The sequence below is a fragment of the Malania oleifera genome, chromosome 3 (genome assembly GCF_029873635.1).
Source record: "Malania oleifera isolate guangnan ecotype guangnan chromosome 3, ASM2987363v1, whole genome shotgun sequence".
Classification (NCBI taxonomy): domain Eukaryota; kingdom Viridiplantae; phylum Streptophyta; class Magnoliopsida; order Santalales; family Ximeniaceae; genus Malania; species Malania oleifera.
The window spans coordinates 2,229,418-2,251,822 of record NC_080419.1 but is presented as its reverse complement, the minus strand read 5'-3'; the positions used below and the strand labels follow the sequence as shown (position 1 = coordinate 2,251,822).

The window sequence follows — 22,405 nt, the reverse complement described above, 5'->3', positions numbered from 1 at the left end:
TGGTTGTTGATCATTGGTTTATTAATTTTAAATAAGTTGGTTAAGTTAGTCTTAGAGTCTTGAGGTTTGATTTTGTTGTTCTCAAGTCTCAAGGTTGGAATCACGATATTCTTCCGCCATAAGTAAAGGATTTTCTAATAAAAATAGAAAGTATCGTCCTCTTTTTAAAAAAACAAAAAAGTGTAATTTATTATAGATGACATACTCACCTCGTCACCGAATGACTGGACCATTTTCACCTAACTAGGAAATCAATCAATGTCACCTCATGGCTATAAAGCCTTTGTTGCCTAAGTTTTTCAAAATCAATTTTCATTAAAAGAAACATACCTTAATAATTAAAAAAAAAAAAATTCCTTTCCTTCCAAGGAATTCTCAAAATAAATGAAACAAAAATAAGAATATGTCTTGTAAACAGGCTGTAAATGATTTTCCTTAGGTTTTATGTTTGGCTTGAGCAATAGCTATTCTTTGCAATAAGATGTAATATATTTAAAATTTTCAGAACCGAGGAAATGATTATTTTTTATATACTTTTAATCATTTCATTTAACATGTAATAAGAAAATAATAGATATTACCATTGTAGACTTTGAAAATAATTATTCCTTTTCTATTCCTTGTCATAGGCTCATAAAAAATTACACATTAAAATTTTTGTGTCACTAACTCCAACTAATCTATTTCAGAAATACAATTCCACAAACTAATGTAACCTTACAGAATTGTACCCAAAATTGTTCTTTTCAGGCAGGCTGCATGCGGAAGAAGATGGATAATAGTAGAGACGTATGGCATTTATCATCTACAATATGCACTGAAGAAATACGGTATGCTACAACTCTATTTCTTTGAAACTACAAGGAACAAAAGTTTATGCTCACCATCAGTACATTATCAGAATCTCTCAAACCAGCCCATGTTAGAGTTTGATGATTTTCTGTTCATTTGGATTATGTCCACATCTCCGGCACTCCGTTCGTACAAGGAAAGATGAGAGATTCACAAGCCTGCTAATCATGTAATATTGCAGCAAATATACGTAATACGTACAGAGCAAGGCCTTGGAGAATCCCATGTAATTCGCTGAAGTAACTGTGAATAAAAAAAATATTGAAGAAACGAGTTATTTGTTTTTGCAAAGTAAAATTGAAGAAACGAGTTATTTGTTTTTGCAAAGTAAAATAGAACCCCTTACGGATCCAAATTAATATGAGATAACTAACAAATTTGCACAAAAGAGAAGAAACATTTTAAAAAAATCAAGTACGAATCATGAATCCTCGGCTGAGGGAACATCAGTCAAGTCTAGACCCTCTGCTGGCAGATCTGTTGTGAGAGGACCCAAGATCCCATCAGAGCTGAGACTTAATCCGCTCTGCAAATAGAATGAAAAAGGGATCATTTTAAGTACCCCAAGGAAATAATATCTATGAAGTTTCAGCACTCTTCATTCATGGAAGTTATCATTGAACATGATACCTCAGGCTGGAATCTCAGCATATCAGCACGAGCCATAGCTTCTGCTTGAGCTATTCTCTGTCTGAATGTTTGAGCCATCTCATCTGCCTGTTAAAACAGGATCCCAAACATTCAAAATGGAAACTCCACCATGGCAAAGTAAATTACATAATAGAGAAAGTAAATTAACACATTATGGAAAGAATATAACAAGGCAGGACAACCATTCAAAGAGGGAAAAAAAGTTGAACGATAATGAAGCCAAGTAAAGAACCATCAAACCGTTCACTTATAAGTACCTTCTCAAAAACAAGTTTTGGATTGCGAATCATGTCTCCAGGAGTAGGCTCTAACTTCTTAGTCGAGAGACTTACTCGGCCTCGCTCACGATCATGACTCAAAATCATGACCTAAAACAAGAAAATCAATAAAAGAAGTTAACCATACGGACTGGCAAAACATTCTGTCTAGGAACTATGAAGTTATGTTTGGTTCCCATAATGAAATAGATCAGAAAAGGAATAGCACTTGTACAAGAAGGGGTGCTATTCCAAGGCAAATCAATGTTGTTCCAATGCATATGGAATAGACAAGAACAACCACTCCCAAATTTCATCATGGGAATATTTCTTCCAGTTTTATTTCATACTAGTTGGAATAACAAAACTTTTGCGTGTTGCCTTAAAACCACATCCTCTTTTCCTTTGCAAACTACAATATTCCTATACAATAGCTTTTCCATTGCCACCCTATTCCAGTTTGTGAACCGAATGGAACTTAGATGCTGTGACCATACCTTCAGAGTATCGCCAGGTTGAAGGACAGTTGCAATATCTGAGACACGATCATGACTAATTTGGCTGACATGAAGAAGTCCATTCATTCCACCGATATCAATGAAGGCACCATATGGTTTCAGGCTCTGCACAGATCCTGTGACCACTGATCCAATCCCCAGCTGTGCCTGGCTGTCAGCCATGGCCTTGCGGTTGCTAAGGATAAGCCTAGAATCTTCCTCATCAACCTCCACAAACTTCAGCGGAAGCTCCTTATCAAGAAGCTCTTCTGCAGTTAATTTCTGGCATGCAATGATGAATATTGGAATTCATAAAAATATAGTACAGAAAAAAGTTGGAGGGCAAACTTGATCACTAACAATGCTGACTGGGTAAAGAACTATATGGGTTTAAAAAAAAAAAAGAGGTGCATTGGGAAGGAGGTGGAGGTGGGGAGCAAACAAAGTTGTGATTATGAAATTATTAACAATAATTCACAGGCTTTTTGAATAAAACTCAAACTATTGTAATAATCTTTGAATATACCGCATCATATTAGATTGTGAAGGAATCAGAAGATTGAAAGTATTTCAGTGTCATTTTTTTATAACAAACATCAGAGAAAATTACAGAATGAGGATAAGGCATCCTCAAAAAAATATAAATAAATAAATAAAAATAAAAGAGTTACATCAGTGCTGCCTTCCAGTCCATGTGGGATATTGGACAGCAAAGCAGCCTCAAGAACCCAAAAATAATGAGCCCAAAATGAAACAAAGAAAGTAACGTTCTCCCAAAGCAAGTTCAAAGGAGTTTTGTAGTCTTTAAAAATTATAGCATTCCTTTCAAGCCCCAGTGTCCATAATTTAGCAAAAACTACACAATTCCAAAAAGTTCTCCTTTTCAAAGCCCCAAAAGCTCACGGCCATAAAATCGAGAACAGTCTACGCAGCCAACTAAACCTTCACCAAATCAGGAGAAAAGGTAGTTCCACAAAACCTCATCACCCCGCAATGCAGAAATAAATGACAATTAGTCTCGCTTTCCTCACGACAAATCATGCATACATCTGGCCTGAGAACCTTATGAGGCCTCACAGTCTGAAGAAATTGGACTAATACTATTGAGAACCAAAGTTAACAAAAGCTCAACTCTTAAAAAGGGACTACAGCCTTCCACACAAATTTGTCCAAGTGCTGGGATTTAGAGATTTTGTAAGACGAATGAAAAAATACTTTGAAGAAAAGGACCCCAAAGAGTCTCCACTCCAAAGTCTAGCAACCCCCTTCATATTAGGATTAAAAGATTTTTTGTATCAAAAGAAAATTTCATGAATAGGAAGAGAATTTACACAAAGGATAATGAGACATCTCTCGAAAAGGTCCTGGAACAATCCAGAAAAACAACAACTAATAAATACAAAAAAAGAAAAGATCGACATGCCAATAGGTTCCTCCAATCTCTTTATAAATCATGGAAACTAATTCCTATGAAAAATCCCAATCTAGTGCACCACAACGAGGCCAAATACTGAATTTCATCCCACACTAGTGCCCAATTTAATTTCTTCCCAATAAATATCCTTCCATTACACTCCAACCATAAACCCCATAAACTACAAGTATTCCACACTCCAACCAAAGCCTGCGAAAGAAATAGCTAACAATCCCCACCCCCAACCCCTCCCCCCCCACCCCCCCCCCCAAAAAAAAAACCCAAGAAAGGCATACCCAACTCTCTCCTGAAAATACCAAAATTCTTGTTCCAAATCCTCCAAGAAAATTCACAATGCAAAAAAAGATGAGAAACTGTCTCAGTATTTTTATAACAGAGCACACGTGCATTGGGAGAGAGAACCTTCATAGGTCTCCTAATTTGCAGCAAGTTACTGGATTAATTTTATTGCGCACAACCAACCAAGCGAAAGCCATAATTTTTGGGGGCGCCTTGGCCTTCTAAATGAAATGGTGGAGTGCGAAAAAAGAACTAAAGCGAGTCAAGAATTCAAAAAAAGATTTACAAGAATACACTCCCGACTAATCCAAAGACCATAACCGAACATCCCTTCCCAAAGAAAGATTACTCCCTTTCAGTAGAGATAATAAAGAAGACAACTCCACCAACTCCATATCATTAAGAGGTCTCCTAAAATGGAGATTCCAAGAAACCAATAGGCTACTCAATTACCTAATAAAGAATGATATGGCTCTATTTTGCACAAAGCTCAGTCGAAGAAGACAAGGGAATGAATTGGATAAGGATGCATCACCCAGCCAAGGTCTTTCCAAAAACAGATCTGAAACCCCCTACTCGCCTCAAATTTAGTGTGAGGGATGAAAGAAGGATAAATTTAAGATATGAACCTCCACAGACTCTCTAGAGAACATCTTAAATTAACATTGGTATCCTACCCATTCTCATCCAAATCGAACTTGCTTCTTATTACCCTATGCCAAAGGGGCGATTCTTCTAGAGGGAAGCATCATAGCCATTTAGCTAGAAGAGCCGGATTTTTAGACACCAACTTCCCTAAACCCAGCCCTCCTTTTTTGACCTACAAAGCTCACTCCAAGTAGCTAAGTGGTCGTTGTGATCCCCCCCCTAGATAACAGAAAATCTCTTATAATTCTCTCGAGCTTGCTAGCCATCCCCATCAGAATCTTAAAGACCAACAGGAAATATAACGGAATGCTAGAAAGACACGCCTGAATCAGGGTTATTCTACCCCTTAAAGAGAAAAAAGCCCAACCGTCTAGCCTCTTTGACACCCTTTCCGCGATCAGATCCAAAAATCCATTACTCTAGGATTACCCTCTCAAAGGAATTCCTAAGTCATAGGTCAATCTAGAATGCCACACCCTTCTTTAGTAGCCCTTACCCTTACCCACTCCACAAACATCATTCAAAGCCACTAAATCACACTTCCCCATTACAAGCACCCTCTCGAAAATTTGAAGAATACCCAAAGTTCTCCTAAAGGGCTATGATCATCAAGGAAAAACATGGTACTGTCTACAAATTAAAGATGGGAAACCACCACTTTTGTCTCCCTACTTCTAGACCTTTAACCAGCCCCCTCTCCAAAGTCCTATCCACCATCCTACTCAACACATCAGTTGCAATGACAAATAAAAAAGGGGATAAAAGGTCACCTTTACTAATGCCCCTACAAGCACTAAACCAAGATTTCGGCTGACCATTAACAATCACCTAGAACCACACATTAGACAAGCAGAACCTAATACGCCTATGCGAATGCTTACCACAACCCTTTCTCTCGAGGACTTTATCCAAGAAGCTCCAACTCACTTTATCATAGGCTTTTATGAAATCTAATCTAAACGACGAACTCCCTCTTCTTATTTTACAAGCATCCTCCACCGCCTCATTGGCCACTAGTATGGCATCCACTACTTACCTCCCCCCCCCCCCCCCCCCCCCAAAACAAATGCACTTTGGGCATTAAAAATGGTATCATCAAGCACCACACTCATCCTATTAGCTAAGACCTTAGTGATAATTTTATATGCATTAGGAATAAGGCTAATAGGTCTAAAATCCTCAACATTAATAAATCTGGACTTTTTAGGCACCAAGGTTATAAAAAGGGGTTAATGATTTTACTCAAAATCCCATAACCAAAGAATTTGGTAAAAACTTTCGGCAAATTGCCCTTTACAATCTCCCGACAATCTTGGAAAAAATCTATGTTAAACCCATTTGAATTTGGAAAAGCCACTCCCCCCCTCCCATCTCCTCTTCAGAAGGCCTTCTCAAACCAACTCTTCTGATCAACAGAAATAAGATTCCAGTCCAGCCCCTCTACATTGGTCTATAGTGGTCCTCTGAATAAAAGTTCTGAAAGAAGTTGGTAATAGCATAGGCTCTGATCAAATTTTTACTCTTACCATTAGCTAAATTGTAAAAGAAAGAAGAGCTACAATCACTTTCTTTTACCCATTTGAATTTGTTCTTTTGCCTTTGACTTCCAATTCCTAAAAAAACACCCCTTCCAACTCATTCTTTAAGGAAACTCTTCTAGTCTCCTTGCTATTCAAGAGAATAGTCTCCTCCACCTCCTTATCCAAAAACTCCAACTCTCCCAAAAGTCGAGATTTTCTTATTCTAATGTCGCCAAAGACCTCCAAATTTCAAATTTTTAACCTCTCCTTCAAACGTTTCAATTTTTTCATGAATCTAAACCACTCACATCCCATTTCCATAACCTCCCCCCTCAAGACTCCCTAACCAAAGGCTAGAAAGTCGAATGGTCCAGCCACATGTTCTCAAACCTAAAAGGAGTGGGGCCCCACACCATCCTACTAGATTCCAACAAGATTGGAAAATGATATGTTGTGGTCCTAGGGAGAGTACATTGAGTGAGATTCTAAAACTCATCCTCCCACTCCCTGCAAAATAAGAATCTACCCAATCTATTGGCAACTAGCCCAGCCCCCTCCACTAACCAGGTAAAGAAGTGTCTCCTAAGGGGAGGTCTCTCAAACCACAATCCCTAATTAACAAATCAGAGTCTTGCACACTCACAAAGCCCCATCTGCCCCCCCCCCCCCCCCATCCCCCATTCTTCTTTAGAGGAAATATTACCACATTAAAGTCACCTCCTAGTGCTCCCACTATCTACGTAGGAGCAAAGAAACCATAAAAAGAGTAAATTTTGTCCCAAAAAGCACTCCTTAGAGGTGGGAGGCCCGTACTCAAATAAAACCCACCATTGACCACTCACTCTCACTTCGAATAGCACCAAAAGGGAAAACAACTCCACTAACATATCCACTTTGGATATATCTTGAGAATCCCAAATGACAAGGATACCAGTGCCACTAGAGGCACCACGTGATGGTAGATATTCCCAATCCTTACAACAATCACCCCAAATACTTCCAAATACCTGCCCTTGCTAGATGAGAAAATTGTTCGAGGAGTACTTGACACATACTTCCAAAATCAAATTCCTATTCCTAGTTCCCCCTAGCCCTCTAACATTCCAACTAATAATCTTCATAACTTTACACACTTACCCCCCTTCCCTGTCCCTTTACCTCCCTCATAGTTAGTCAAAGAAACAAGGTCTATTAGCTCTTTATGGACTTTCTTTTTCCTTCTCCCATAAGTCCTAGGGCTTAAACCCAACCTCACTGGATTTCCAGCCTGGTATAAAAGTTCTAGACTGAAGTTCCCCCCCCCCCCCCCTTTTTCAAAGTGAACCCCATAGCCCTCCTTTCTATAAGAAACCTCCCTTTGGCATAAAGTATCTTAATCAAGAAAGTGCTGAGTAGGAAGAGGAAGGATACCTTTACTAATTCTAGATGGACCAAGATCCTCCATGAGAAGATTGCTCTTCCCAAACTCATCCCCCTAGACACCATTAGATGGAATAATTGACTTAACCACAGAAGAAATTTTGAGCAAAAGGCTGGTGTCGGAAGACAAAGACCCTTCATCATTTAAAGCTAACAAATTATCAAAATTATGATTAATAAAATGTATACCTACTTGAGCATTCTCAAGATCCAGCTGAAGAAATCTCTCTCTTTCTGCAGGATTGTTACTGTACTTTTACTGTTAAGGATCTCCTCCCCCACAAACTCTCCACTATTTTCAGCAGCTTATTCAACCCCTCCTATTTTGCGGCTTCAAGATCAGCCCTCATCTAATCGACCAGTAATTCCTTTTCAACTCAGGTATGCTTCCCAACTCTTCTTCCAAGTCATAGTATAGCTCATTTCATTCCCCTCCCTTAGAACTGATAACAAAGGAGAGAACTGATTGCTGGTTTCCGCATGCTCCCAGCTGTTCATGGGGATCACTGCTCTGTTGCATATGGTCTCTGGACCTTCACCTTCTCCAGAAACTTCTGCACTCTGCCCAGCTGTCAAGCCTGCACAATCTACTTTGCCCCCCTCCCACTTCTACCATAGGTCTAGGTTGCTGCATCTTTTGGACTAGACTCTTTTCGCCAATCCTTGTTAGTTTAGTTTTGTCTTTGAGACCCACATCAGTGTTTTAAAAGGCGAAGGAATAAGGCGAGGCATTTTACCTCCAGCAAGACAAGGCGTACACCTCAAGGCATTGAGGTATAAACCTGTTAGGAATTTAATTAAATAAATTATATGTATTATAAATAACATAAATTTATTAAGTAAATTATGAAATTGGTAATATAAAATTTCAACACTTCAATTTTGACACAACTCAGCAGTCTTTGCCCATGAATTGTAAAGCTAAAGCCACGTGCCTATCCAAGAAACAGAATTAGCATAGTTCCAGCCAAAAAATAAATAGATAAGAAAAAAACACATATTGCTAATTCTAAAACGTCCCACAACTTTGGTAAGTGATAAAACAAATTTCAGCCCTAATCTCTCTATACTCTCTCTTCTAATGCATGTGAAGGGCCCATCGACTCTCTTGACTTCAGCCATCGTCTCTCACTTTTGCTTTTCGAACCAAGTTAGAGATCAAAGAAGCTGGCTAAAGAAAGAGGAAGGCAGAGAGATGCTATCACAGGTGCTGCTCACATGCGACCATCTAAGAGGGAAAAAGGAGGGCAATGGCAGTTTCTCTCCCCCCTCCCGTCGGTATAGATCGCCTAAGATGACCAATTGGCTCTTTGTCGAAGGGATTGAATAATCATTGAAGGGAGGAAGAGGGGAGGGAGAGGCACTTCGATTCGTCAAAGGGACGCATGACTAAAGGGCATTTAGTTGCTGGACTTGAAAGGTGTTCGCCTTCTATTTTAGGTGTTAAAGATGCACTTTTGCCATTGAAGCGTACGTTCCCATCCCAACACCTTTTAAATTATGCATCAATGTGTTTTCACCCCAAAAAGCCTCAAGGTGTACTTTGAATGCCTTAAAAAACACTAATCCAAATTGATTTTGATTTCTTATTCCCATGTGTATTGGGCCTTTGGATGGTCTGTCCAACCTTATCAAATCCTTTCAACCTCCGAAAGAACCCCCATTAATTTTCGAAGCTTTCCCTGCAACCCAACTGACTTCTTGAGTGGTGATGGAATACCCATTAGAACAACACCACCCCCCCCCCCCCCCGGGGGATCCATTTGAGTATGGATGATTGCCATTTCTAATCAGCCCTTGTCACTAAAACTCCTTTGTTAGCGTCGGCAAAGGAGATATTCAGCAAAAGTCTCTGGAACACACTCTTGCCCTTCTCCTCTGGACTAACATTCAAAGAGCCACACTATGAGCACCTCCAACTACCTTTTTAGGCTTTGGAGAACTCATCATTTGTGGGCGATGAGAATTCCAACAGAACAATAAGGCCCTCCACCCATTTTTCTGATCACACTCAGGAATATGGACGTCAAGGAGGCACTTCTTGTTGTCCTTCTCCATATAGATAAAACTGCCCATGCCATTTTCAAAAATCTTCAAACTCACCCCGTTTCCTCCTTTTTGAATCTAGCACCATGACAACTAGCATCTGCCCCTTTGTTGGCCTCACAAAGCACACCCAAAATCTTTAGGACCTACATGAGTTCCTCCTTATCCAAAACAATGTATAAGACATGTCTTCCTATATCTTAGGTCGTTGATTCCAAACGTACAGCTGAAATCACTTTTCTCTCAGTTTTGAAGGTATTGTAGCAAACTCTCACATCCCTGTTTCGAGCATGAGCAAGGCGGAAGTGATTGGCCAAAAGGTCGAAAGGGACCAAGTTAAGGGGGTAAGGCACAAAGTGATGCAAGAGTTCGTGGCCTCTCTAGCTATAGGGGAGGGGTCTCAAGTCTAAAGAGTGTTGGAGAATAAGGATCGCCAAACTATATATGTGTGTGTGTGCAATCTCCTTGAGGGTCAAGTGGATTTTCGCATGCAACGACTAAAATGGAAGCCTCTATGGTTGATTTTTGGAAGGAAGTCTCTCCTAATGATCGAGAAAGAGAACTTGAAGAAGGGTGAATGTCAAGAAAGGTTTGGCTTCAAAAAGTTTAAGGAAAAGGTTCGACTAGGCCTCGGCTAGAAGAAAAGGAGAACTCGAAGAAGGATTAATGTCGACGAAGGTACAGCTTCAAGAAAAGGTTAGTCGACTAGGTTTTAGCTTTAAGAAAGGATAACTCGCAAAAGGATAAATGTCGAGGAAGGTGCAACTTCAAGAAGATCTCAGTCAACTAGGGTTCGACTTCAAGCACATCTATTGCAATAAGATGGTCTTGAGGAGGATTAGGAGGAGAAGGGGGAGGTGCCCCATGCTTAGTACTTGAGGGGCAGAATCGTCGAGAGGAGAGCATCGGAATTCTTTTCCTTACCAATCCTACTACTCCTAAGAATATAACAATAGGATTAAAAGAATTCAAAACAATCAAAAGGAAAGTGAGCTCATCAACCTCTCTCTCGTTGAGTCTCTTGAATAAGTGGAAGTCCCATGAAACAAAACCCTCTTTAGAAGAACCAAATTTTGAAATTGAAGCATTATGGATGGAAGACGATCTATACAAACACAGCACCAAAAATTCCAATGAAGTCTCACCCGACCAAATATCCTGCCAAAAACAAACTCAATCATGAATGCCTATAATGAAACAAATGAGAGGGGGGGGGGGGTAACAAGATACCTAGGATTGGGTTTTGCAGAAATTTCGAGGGGTCCTGAAATGAAATTGAGATACAGATTCCGTTTTGCAGAAATTCAACAAAAATTTCAAGACTTCGGTCAATTTTGAACAAAATTTTGAAAATTTTGGTTGTTTCTCTCGAAATTTTCTGGAAATCATGGGAAAAAAAGGAAAGAAAATGATTTCCAGAAAATTGGAGGGGGGTAATTTTAGTGCTGCTCTCTGCCATCATTCCTTTTTCCCCCTGTGATTTGTTGGTTCTTTTTGTGCAGCCCGTGAGTATACAATGGAGACTGGAGAGATTTGAGTCAAATCTCAGTTCAGTACTTCATTCACTAGATGAGTCATGAGTCACGACAAAGGAAAAAGAGATCTTGCAGAGATTGCTCGCCAGGTGCAAGCCAGCTATTCCACAAATTCATCAAGAGGCTGAAGAGCCTACCAATGAAAATATCTACACAATAATGCAACAGAAGGAAAATTTTTTCTATAAATTAGCTTGTAGCGTGCATACCTCAAGGTCCACAAAAGGCTTCTTTTTCTTCCATCTTCCAACTTCAAACTTCAAAAAAAAAAGACCCTAGCCTTCAGCGGCCTGCTGCCTCCACCTTCAAACTCCGAAAAGCCCTAGCCTTCAGTTCCACCTCAGTGCTCCACCCCTTTGACTCCTTCCCTCTAGCCTTCAGCTTCATCCTCCACCTCCATCTCCCAAGTCGCAGCCAGCAGCACCTCCTCCCATCTCTGCAATCTCCCTCTCACACAAACTGTGAACACGGCCAAGCAGGCAAGTCGACGAGCAGCAGCAGAACAAGAAAGGCAAAGCTGGTTTAAGTTACTTATATTTACTTTAAAATCTCCCTCCTCCCTAGTATATTTATGAGAATGCCCTTCCTTAAATCCCTAGTCTCTATAAACCTCTCCCATTTACCCCCTTAATCCTAGATTGCTAGTAAGTAGTAAATAGTAAATAGTAAGTTTAGTAACTAAATAAAATTAAAGTAATTTACTATTAATAGCTCATTATAGTATAAATTAGTTCATTTATTTGAATAATTTAATTTCAAAAATTTATTACTTAATAGTAATTTCATAAATTATCATTAATTTTGTAATTCTAATTTAATAATTTAATATTTATCTTATTTATTAAGAGATCTTGATTTAGCATCTAAATAATTTTCTTTCTAAATTGTAGAGTAATTTAACACCTAATCATCGTAGCCTAGTAATTAAATAAATTAAAGTAATTTCCTACTTAGTAGCTTATTATAGTTTAAATTATTTCATTTATTTGAATAATTTAATTTCCATAATTTATTATTAATTTGGTAAATTATCATTAAATTTTGTAATTTTAATTTAATATTTTACTGTTTGTCTTATTTATTAATTTTATGTTGATAAAGCATCTTAAATAATTTCCTTTTAAAATTGTTGACTACTTTAACACCTAATCATTGATTCATTGTAGTCTTGTAGGAAAGTAAAATTATCTACAAAAATGTTTAAAGAAAGAAAACAAGATCCTGCATGGGAACATGGGTACCCAATGCCCAACGTAAAGAATGGATTTATTCGCAAATACTGCTAAATACAAATGAAAGTGGTGATGCAACAAGATTAAAAATACACTTAGCAAATTATGACCCACAACATAATATTAAATTCTGTGATAAAGTACCTCCAGAAGTTAAGCAGGAAATGGAAATTGTTTTAGAAAGAAAAACAACAGCTAAGGCAAAGAAAATAGAAAGAATGGAAGAAATAAAAATGAATTGCGTGGGAACTTGATGCAACTACAAGAAATTGATGAAGAGGACGATGCTGAAATATTGCACACCCACCTAACATTTCTCCCTATGAGAGGTCTGCATGCCGTCGAGCATTCTATGCTTCAAAATAGACGGAATCGGAAAGAGATCAATCTCATAGGTTTGTAAGTAGCCAAAAAGGAGGCAGTTCTGGGGCTGGTAGCAATGGAGGGCGACCTCGGATGAGGCAATCTCAAAGTGTAAGAGAGCTAGAAATAGAGTCATATATTTCAAAGCCTTCTCATTATTACAATTCAAACGCAGCAAAAGAAAAAAGCTTGAAAAATTTATTCGAAGGAAAAAAAAAGGAAGAAATGAATAGATTGATTTCAAAGTTTTTTAAATTTGAAAATGTTCCACCTGAGGAGGCAAAATCACCTCATTTTATAAACAAGGTGTAAGGTTGCCAAACAGCTGGAACAGGAGTCGATCCACCAACACCCTATGAGATTAGAACAAAATACCTTGATTTGGAGGTAAAAAAAATGGAAGGCCACACAGAAGAAGTGAAGAAAAAGTGGGCCACATATGGTTGCACTGTAATGTGTGATGGATGGACGGGCTGTAAAAAATTATCCATCATAAATTTTATGGTTTTCTCGAAAGGGAGCACAATTTTTCTAAAGTCAATAGATGCTTCTGACAAAATAAAAGACCATGAATACATATATCCCCTATTAAAACATGTTGTGCAAGAGGCAGAAAAGCAACATGTTGCCCAAGTGGTGACAGATAATGGTGATACCTACAAGAAAGCCAATCTAAAATTTATAAAAAAATTCAACTTTTAGTAGACTCCTTGCGCGGCACATTGTATTGGATCTCATTTTTAAGGAGATCGTAAAAAGAGAAGTAATAAGCACAATGATCTTGCAGGGGAGACAAATCACTAATTTTATATGTAACCATGGATGGTTGCTTGCTAAAATGAGAGAGCACTATCAAGGGGATATTGTGCATCCAAAAGCCATCACTATTTTTTATTTTTATTTTTGATAGCTTACAAAAAAAAAAAATAGGCTTAAAATCTCTATTCACATGAATCGCATCTGATGAATGGGTTGAGCATGCTCTTAATCGAAAAAAATTGGGTGGAGAAATTGAAAGCACAAATCCTAACCATCAATTTTGGGATAAAGTAGCAAAAGTTTGTAACATTTATGAGTCTATATATCGAATATTGCATATAGTCGATAGTGAAGTGTGGCCGACATTAGGAGTTGTGTTTGAAGCAATAAGGGTAATGAAAGAGGTCATTGAAGTAGGTGCAAGAAGTGTAAGATGGGTTCTCAAAGTAATCAATGACTGGTGGGAGAGAACCCTTAAACATCTTCTTCATGCAACAGATATAAAATATTTATAAATTTCAAGAAATTCATATATCAAATTACTTAGCACATATTTACATTTTACTTTAATTGATTGACATCTTATTTTCTAAATCCAAAATGTCAATACAAAGAAGGTGTTGGGCAAGATCCTTATTAGCTTGATGCAGTTCATAAAGTTTTTAACACATTTGAGACACATTCCTCTAACTTAGATCAAATTGGAAATGAGGTATATTTTCAAAATAAAAATTGAATACAATAAGTCTTAATCCATGTTTAATTATTTAATAAAAAAAAATTAGATTATTCTATTTAAAGATGCAAAAAAAAAAAGCTTCAAAGAAGTAGCTGCTAAAGTAGCTAGGGCTACCATGGCACCTCGTAAGTATTTATATATAGATGCACAATACAAAGTTACAAACTTCAATAACAATCTACTAAGTACTAACTTATGTTCTCAAAATATCTTGCACAACTGATTGGTGGATGATGTATGGTTCAAATGCTCCAATCCTAAGCATTTGTCACAAACTGCATTTTCTTCAACTTGTGAACGAAATTCAAGCACATTTGCACTCATTCACACGAAGCAAAGAAATAGATTAGCCTACACCAGACTTCAGCAACTCGTTTTTTGCTATTACAACATTAATCTTCAAATAAAAGATATGGAGGCTGAAATGGACAAAGTGGCTGACCAAGATCCCCTGGACCTTCTTAACATATCAGTTGAACTAGGTGACGAGGATGAGTATCCACTTTTCCAGTAGATTAGACCATCTCATCTTGATGAACGAGACGAAAGTCCCCACCCAAAAAATGGCCAAGCATGCACGAGAAGACTTCGGCATTGATGCGAATCAGGTAATGATAGAAGAAGTAATATCTAGCAGTGATGATTCACTAATGAATCTTGGGTCTAGATAGGAACTTCATCCACTATGCCCTCCAGTGGTGACAATGATAATGACGACAACAATGTTGGTGATAACGGATCTAATCGTGGCGGTAGTAGTGGGCAAGGTGGTGATGATGGGACTACGAAGGAAATGAGGAATGGAAAGATTATAGACCAAAAGTGGAATATACACATCCTCCCCAACTAGAAGATGAGGGTCTACAAAGAGAAACACGTCCAATTGACAAGAAGTGCAGTCGTAGAAAAGGAAAAGCGAGGATGCATCAAACAAATGAAGAGACCTTTTTCCTTAGTTTGGAATCTATGAGTATAGAAGCAAAGCATGACTCCAATAGTTATAGTGGTTATCAATCTACAGAGGGCAGTTCCTCACAATCAACATATAGTCAACTATTTCCGTATGCATATGAGCAAGCACAACAATATGGAAATTTGGCAACCACATACCTATGGGTATGGACAAACAGGCCAAGAATATAAGTATGGTCAGTATGCAAATGCAAAGCAATACTATGGACATATACAACAAATAGAAGACATCCTAGTACAAGAAGATCTTCTGGCCAAGTAAAAATTGCCATGAATCAAATGACTATGGAGTATGAACAACACATGTACACCTATACTCAATATTTTGGAAATTATATGTCATGAAGTGATTATTGTAAACAATATATGTCATCTCAAAATCCCAGTGATAGGGATAGCAGAGATGACCTTGAGCCACCAAGAAACTCCATGTGGTATTAGATCATTAAATATATGATATTTATTGAAAATGTAGTTATTTAAAATGACAAATTTGTTGGCTTCAATCATCAAAGGAATAGCCCCAAAACTTTATAATCGTCTTAATATTCTTCACTGCATAGCTAGTTTCGCGATATGCAATTTAACACCCTACACACTAAAAACTTGTCATAAAAGGATATTTTTAATGTATTTCGATACCATATTAAGCATAATCATCTATTTTAATATTTCCTAAAGTTTTATTGTAAATTTCCATCATTTACTATAAATTTTCGTAATTTCTTTAAATCAAAATCAAAATTGAAATTTCCATCGAAATTTTCGTAGAATTTTTTGCAAATTGAAACCATCGAAATTTCCACTGAAATCAAAATTTCCACTGAAATCAAAATTTAAGTAGTTGGTGACAATGCTACTCCCCCTGCATCCCACCCATTCCTATGAACAACATACTTGCTCTTATTACCTAAAGCCACAAGGAGTTAGATTCTTCAAGGGACCACCATAACCATTTACCTATTAAGTAGATGTTCTTAGAAACCACATTACAAAGTTCCAATTCCCCCTCCTATTTAGGTCTCCTGACCACCTCCCATCTAACAAGGAGATCCCTTTTCTCTTCCCTATAAGTTTACGACATCTGTTCACAAGGAAATTATGTTGGATAATGTTTGAAATCATTTCGAATCTTGCATATCACTCTATGCATTTGATAAGACCCTAGGGTCTAATCATAGGAAATTGAGGAAATTAAAAGGAAGGAAATAAAAGAGAAAAAAAGAGTTGGTCACTTCAAGGAAACCTAACTTTGAATTATATTATTGTTTGAATGAAAAAACCCCCATATGTATATATATATATATATATATATATATATATATGCACAACAACAACGACAACAAGCCTTAAGCCCCACTAGGTGGGGTCGGCTACATGAATCTTGTTCTGCCAATTCACCTGACTGAAAGTGTTTTCCTCTATTAGATTAAAGGCTATTAAATCCTTCCTCACTACCTCATTTCCAAGTTATTTAAGGCCTACCCCTACCACTTTTCATGCCAAAAACTAGAACTAACTCACTCCTTTGGGCATCTAAGCCGCCCCTCTCTTATCTTGTCTTCAACTAATACTATTCCTAATTCTTGCATGTATGCTTGTTTCTTACTCTTATCTTTTAATGTTATACCACTCATCCACCTTAACATTTGCATTTTAGCAACTTCTACACTTGTACATGTTGTTTCTTAGCTTTCTAACATTCTGAACCATAAAGCACAGTCAACCTTATAGTTGTCTTATAAAACTTTCCTTTTAATTTTAAAGTTATTCTATAATCACACAACACACCTAAACTCCTCCATTTTACCCAATTTGGTTTTAATTCTATGTACTACATTTTTTCAATTTCCCCTTCTGCTTGCATAATAAATCCAAGATATCTAAATCTATTAGTTCTATTAATCTCTTGATTATCAAGTTTAATCTTCTCTCTACTACTACTCCTTACATTACTGACATTACATTTCATATATTCTATCTTTTCTTAGTTATCCTAAACTCTTTCAACTCTAATGTGGCTCTCCAAAGTTCTAGCTTAGATTCCATTCCACTCCTACTATCATCAATCAATACAATATCATTTACAAACAACATACACCAAGGGATGTCATACTAGATATTCCTAGTAAGTTCATCAATCACTAAAGTAAAAAGATAAGGACTCAAAGTAGAACCTTGACGTACACCTATTGTGTTTGGAAACTATCTAAATTCCCCTCCTATTGTCCTAATGCTAGTCACTGTTAATGGAGATAATTCAGGCAATTAGGCTGTAAATAATGCTGAAAATCTGGCAGCATTTAAGTTCTGAAAATCAGGCAACAACTTTGTAAATCTCTTCTATATGATGAAAGCAAACCTGATGGAAAGGGCATTCAGACCAAAATTAACATGGTATCAGAGCCCCTCTTTTGATTCCATGGTTTTGGTCTTAATCGCTGGGTGCGATTTTCCTCGCTGTTTTTCTCTCTCTTGGTTTCAGCAAGTTCTTTCTTGCTTTTTTGTGGGCGTCAGCCTTCTCTGTGGTGTCCACTTTGATGGTTTTGAGTTTTGTTTAGGGCTGCTGGAATTTTTTTTTAGCTGCACACGCTGTCCTTCGTTGCGGGCTACTCATCTCGGTGTTTTTCTCATGGTGGCTGCACATTTTTGTGGCTGTCGGCAGTTTCTGTGGTGGTCAGCAGCTTCACTGACTCCTGTTGTGATCGACGAAGGTGCTATGTTTCTTCCTCTGCTGTGTCGTTTTTCACACAGGGCAGTGCCTTTCATCATGTCTATTGAAAATACTATTGTTCGATTTATTGGAAATAATTTCTCTACGTGGGAATTCCCATTTAAAATGCTCTTGAAAGGGAACGAATTGTCAAATCATATTGATATTTCTGCTCAAGTTCCCACTGATGAAAAGGAATTTGCACAATGGGAGGTCCTCAGGTCAAGGATGCTAGGGTGATCTCTTGGCTGTTGGTGACGATTGAGTCTCACCTTGTGACCAATCATCGTTGTTTTACCACGGCTCAGGCTATGTGGGATTATCTCCACCGTATTTACCACCAAAGTAACAATGCTCGGAAGTTCCAATTAGAGTTGGAAATTAGTAATTACAGTCAAGGTAATTTATCTATTGAACAATTTTATTCTGGTTTTATTAATCTTTCGAGCGAGTATTCTGCTATTGTTCATGCTAAGGTTCCCCCTACAGCACTCGCAACTCTTCAAGTGGTTCATGCTGAGAGTCAACACGATCAATTTTTTACAAAACTTCAACCTGAATTTGAGCCTATTCGAGCCAGTCAATTGAACTGTAATCCGGTTCCTTCTTTGGATATTTGTTTGGGAGATTTATTGCGTGAAGAGCAGCGGTTATCCACTTATATGGGTATGATTTCTGGGAAGGTATTTTCTGAGGATGTGAATGTAGCAAATGCAACACAAGGGAGAGGGAGGAACAAGTTGCAATGTTTCAGTTGCAAGGGTTATATTGTTCACAACTGTCCTAAGAAAGTTTGTAACTACTACAAGAAAGAAGGTCATATCATCAAAGACTGTCAAATGCGGCCTCAAAATCGCCAATCCCAAGCTTTTCAAGCCGCCGTTCAGTCCTCTTCTTCTTCTTCTGCGCCACCCACTACAAGCTCTAACTCGTTTGTTCTCACTCCAGCAATGGTCCAACAAATGATTGTGTTGCTTTTATGACCTTAGGCCTGCAAGGTACAGCTACTAACTCAACTTCTTGGATTGTTGATTCGAGAGCTTCTAATCATATGATTGGTAATATGGCGGGCCTCCATGGTGTTCGTAAGTACAGAGGCACGCAAAATATTCATATTGTCGATGGCAATATTCTTCCAATTACTGCTATTGGTAATTTGGGCTCTTCATTTCGCAATGTTTTTGTCTCTTAGATTTTCTACCAATTTGATTTCTGTTGGACAATTGGTAGATAATAATTGTGATGTTCATTTTTCTTGTGGTGGTTGTCTTGTGCAGGATCAGATGTCAGGAATGGTGATTACGAAGGGGCCTAAAGTGGGACGTTTATTCCCTTTACAGTTTTCTATTCCTAATGTTGTTTCTCTTGCTTGTACGGCTACTGCCAATAATAATAAAGTCTAGCATAAGAAATTGGGTCATCCTAATTCTATTGTCTTGGCTCATCTTATGAAACATGGTTTTTTGGGAAATAAAGATTCCTTTTCTTCTTCTCCTGTATCGTTTGATTGTGCTACGTGTCTTCTTGATAAAAGTAGAACTTTACCTTTTCCTGCGCATAGTAGTCGTGCTTCTAATTGCTTTGAGATTGTGCATACTAATGTTTGGGGTGTGAGTCTTATTATTTCTCATGGTCAGTATCGTTATTTTGTGACGTTTATTGATGATTATAGTCGATTCACTTGGATATATTTTCTCTGCTCTAAATCTGAGGTGTTTTCTATCTTTCAAAAATTTGTTGCGTTTGTCGAGACACAGTTCAGTACTTGTATCAAAACTTTATGCTCCGACTTAGGGGGGGGAGTACATGTCTCATTCTTTTCAAATTTTTCTTCAGCAAAAGGGGATCATTTCCCAACGTTCTTGTCCTTATACCCCTCAACAAAATGGAGTCAATGAGCATAAGAATCGTCCTCTCTTAGATGTCGTACGTGCTTTTTGATTGATTCTTTTGTACCTTCTAAGTTCTGGGTAGAAGCTTTATCTATTGTTGTCTATTTGATCAATCGTTTGCCTACTGCCACTCTAAATTATGATTCTCCCTATTTTCGATTATTTGGCATATCTCCTAAGTATCAATCCTTTCATACTTTTGGGTGTGTTTGTTTTGTTCCTCTACCAACTGTTGAGCATCACAAGCTTGCTGCCCAGTTTGTCACTCACGTGTGCCTTTATGGGATATAGTCCTACTCAGAAAGGATTTGTATGTTATGATGCTCATGCAAACAAATTCTGGATCTCCTGGAATGTGATTTTCTTTAAAAATCAATATTACTTTCAGTGTCCAGTTATTTTTTATACTCCTATTACTCTTCTTCCCGCGTTTAATGATGTGTCTTCTTCCATTAAACAATTTAAACCAAGTGTGGTGTATCATCAACGTCCTCCTCCTTCTTCAATGCCCCTTCCAGACACTGATCTGTCATCTAATTCTACAGTTCCTTGGTGCCCCACCCGAGTTACACATCCACCGGATAGGTATGGTTTTCCTCATACCTCGCTTACTGCCACTCTCGACACTGTCTCTATTCCTCACTCATATACCCAGGCAGCCACCCAAGCATGTTGGCAGCAGGCTATGCAAGAAGAAATTCAAGCTCTTCAAGATAATCACACTTGGGATCTTGTGACTTGTCCCTTTGGTGTCAAACCTATTGGTTGTAAATGGGTGTACTCAGTCAAGTTTCGATCTAATGGGTCACTGGATAGATATAAGGCTCGTATCATGGCTCTTGAGAATCGGCAAAAGTATGGTATTGATTATGGAGAGACCTTAGCACCTGTTGCCAAAATGACTACTATGTGGATTATCTTGGCACTTGCTGCGTCGCAGGGGTGGTCTCTCTGGAAGATGGATGTGAAGAATGCTTTTCTACATGGTGATTTGAAGGAAGAAATCTATGTCACCACCTCCCAAGATGTTTGCTACACCTTCCTCAGAGGTTTGTTGGCTACACCGATCCTTGTATGGACTGAAACACGCTCCGCGTACATGGTTTGATAAATTTCGCTCTACCCTGCTTGCTTTTCATTTTACTCAGAGTCAATTTGATTCCTCTCTTTTTCTTCGCAAGACTTCTGGAGGAATTGTATTGCTTCTGGTATATGTTGATGACATTGTAATTACTGGCTCTGATACTGAGTTAATTAAGCAATTACAACATCATCTCAAGTCCTCTTTTCACATGAAAGATCTTGGTCTCCTGCAGTTTTTTCTTGGCCTTGAGGTGCAGCTTACTCCGACTGGTATGTTGTTACACCAGCACAAGTACACGCAGGAAGTGATTTCATTAGTTGGTCTCCAATCAGGTAATTCTGTTCTTACTCCCTTCGAGGTAAATCTTGAGCTTCGTCAAGAGGAAGGCTAGTTTCTATCAGATCCATCCTTGTATCGGCAGCTTGTTGGGAGTTTGAACTACTTAACAATTACTCGTCCTGATATTTCTTTTGCTCTGCAGCAAGTCATTCAATTTATGCAGGCTCCCCGACATCTTCATTTAGCCGCTGTCCGCCACATCATCCGATATTTGAAGGCCACCTCTACACACGGGTTGTTCTTTCCTAAGGAATCTTCCTTACAGTTGGTGCGGTATAGTGATGCTGATTGGGCCGGATGTGCGGATACTCGTCACTCTGTTACTAGTTGGTGCATGTTCTTAGGCAATGCACTCATTTCTTGGAAGAGTAAGAAGCAAGACACAGTTTCCAAGTCCTCCACTGAGTCTGAGTATCGTGTTATGTCTTCCGCATGCTCTGAGATCACATGGCTTCGTGTGTTATTGGGTGAACTTGGTTTTTCTCAGCTTCATTCCACTCCTCTTCATGCTGATAATACCAGTGCTATTCAGATCGCCGCTAATCCTATCTTCCATGAGCATACGAAACATATCGAAGTTGATTGCCATTCCATACGTAAATCCTTTGACAAACGAGTGATTACTCTTCCTCACATTTCCACCGAACGTCAAACTGCAAACATAGTCACTAAGGCTCTTTCTCGGCACCAGCATCAGTTCTTGGTTGACAAATTGATGCTTCTTGATTTACCAACATCAATTTAAGGGGGGATGTTAACGGAGATAATTCAAGAAATTAAGCTGTAAATAATGTCGATTAGGCTGTAAATAATGCTGAAAATCTGGCAGCATTTTAAGTGCTGAAAATCAGGCAATTAGGCTGTAAATAATGTTGAAAATCTGGCAGCATTAAAGTGCTGAAAATCTGGCAACAACTATGTAAATCTCTTCTGTATAATGAAAGCAAACATGATGGAAAGGGCATTCCGACCAAAATTAACAGTCACTACTTTATCACCCATATCCTTAATGACATTAGTATATCTACTGCATACCCCCTTCTTTTCTAAGACCCACCAAAGAACTTCCCTACGTACTCTATCATACATACATACATATACATACATTCATACATATATATATATATATATACATATATACATGCATACATACATATATATATATATATATAT

The 22,405-nt window shown here is 38.2% G+C and overlaps 1 protein-coding gene across 4 annotated transcripts in view; it reads right to left on the bottom strand.

The window, feature by feature from the left end:
• Positions 1-654: 654 nt before the first annotated feature.
• Positions 655-22,405, bottom strand: part of LOC131151705 (small ribosomal subunit protein bS1c) — a 38,520-nt gene continuing 16,769 nt past the window's right edge. Inside the window, exons 4-8 of one of the 4 annotated variants that reach the window (XR_009135749.1) lie at positions 2,258-2,539; positions 1,761-1,871; positions 1,483-1,569; positions 1,199-1,378; positions 655-1,095 (exon numbers count right to left, since the gene is read on the bottom strand). Coding sequence is in view for 3 of the 4 variants with exons in the window: in XM_058103082.1 (XP_057959065.1) it covers positions 1,274-1,378; positions 1,483-1,569; positions 1,761-1,871; positions 2,258-2,539 (585 nt within the window). In the remaining variant the exon portion in view is untranslated. The remainder of the gene's footprint in view (positions 1,096-1,198; positions 1,379-1,482; positions 1,570-1,760; positions 1,872-2,257; positions 2,540-22,405) is intronic. The other 3 variants (XM_058103082.1, XM_058103080.1, XM_058103081.1) reach the window with 3 other exon arrangements.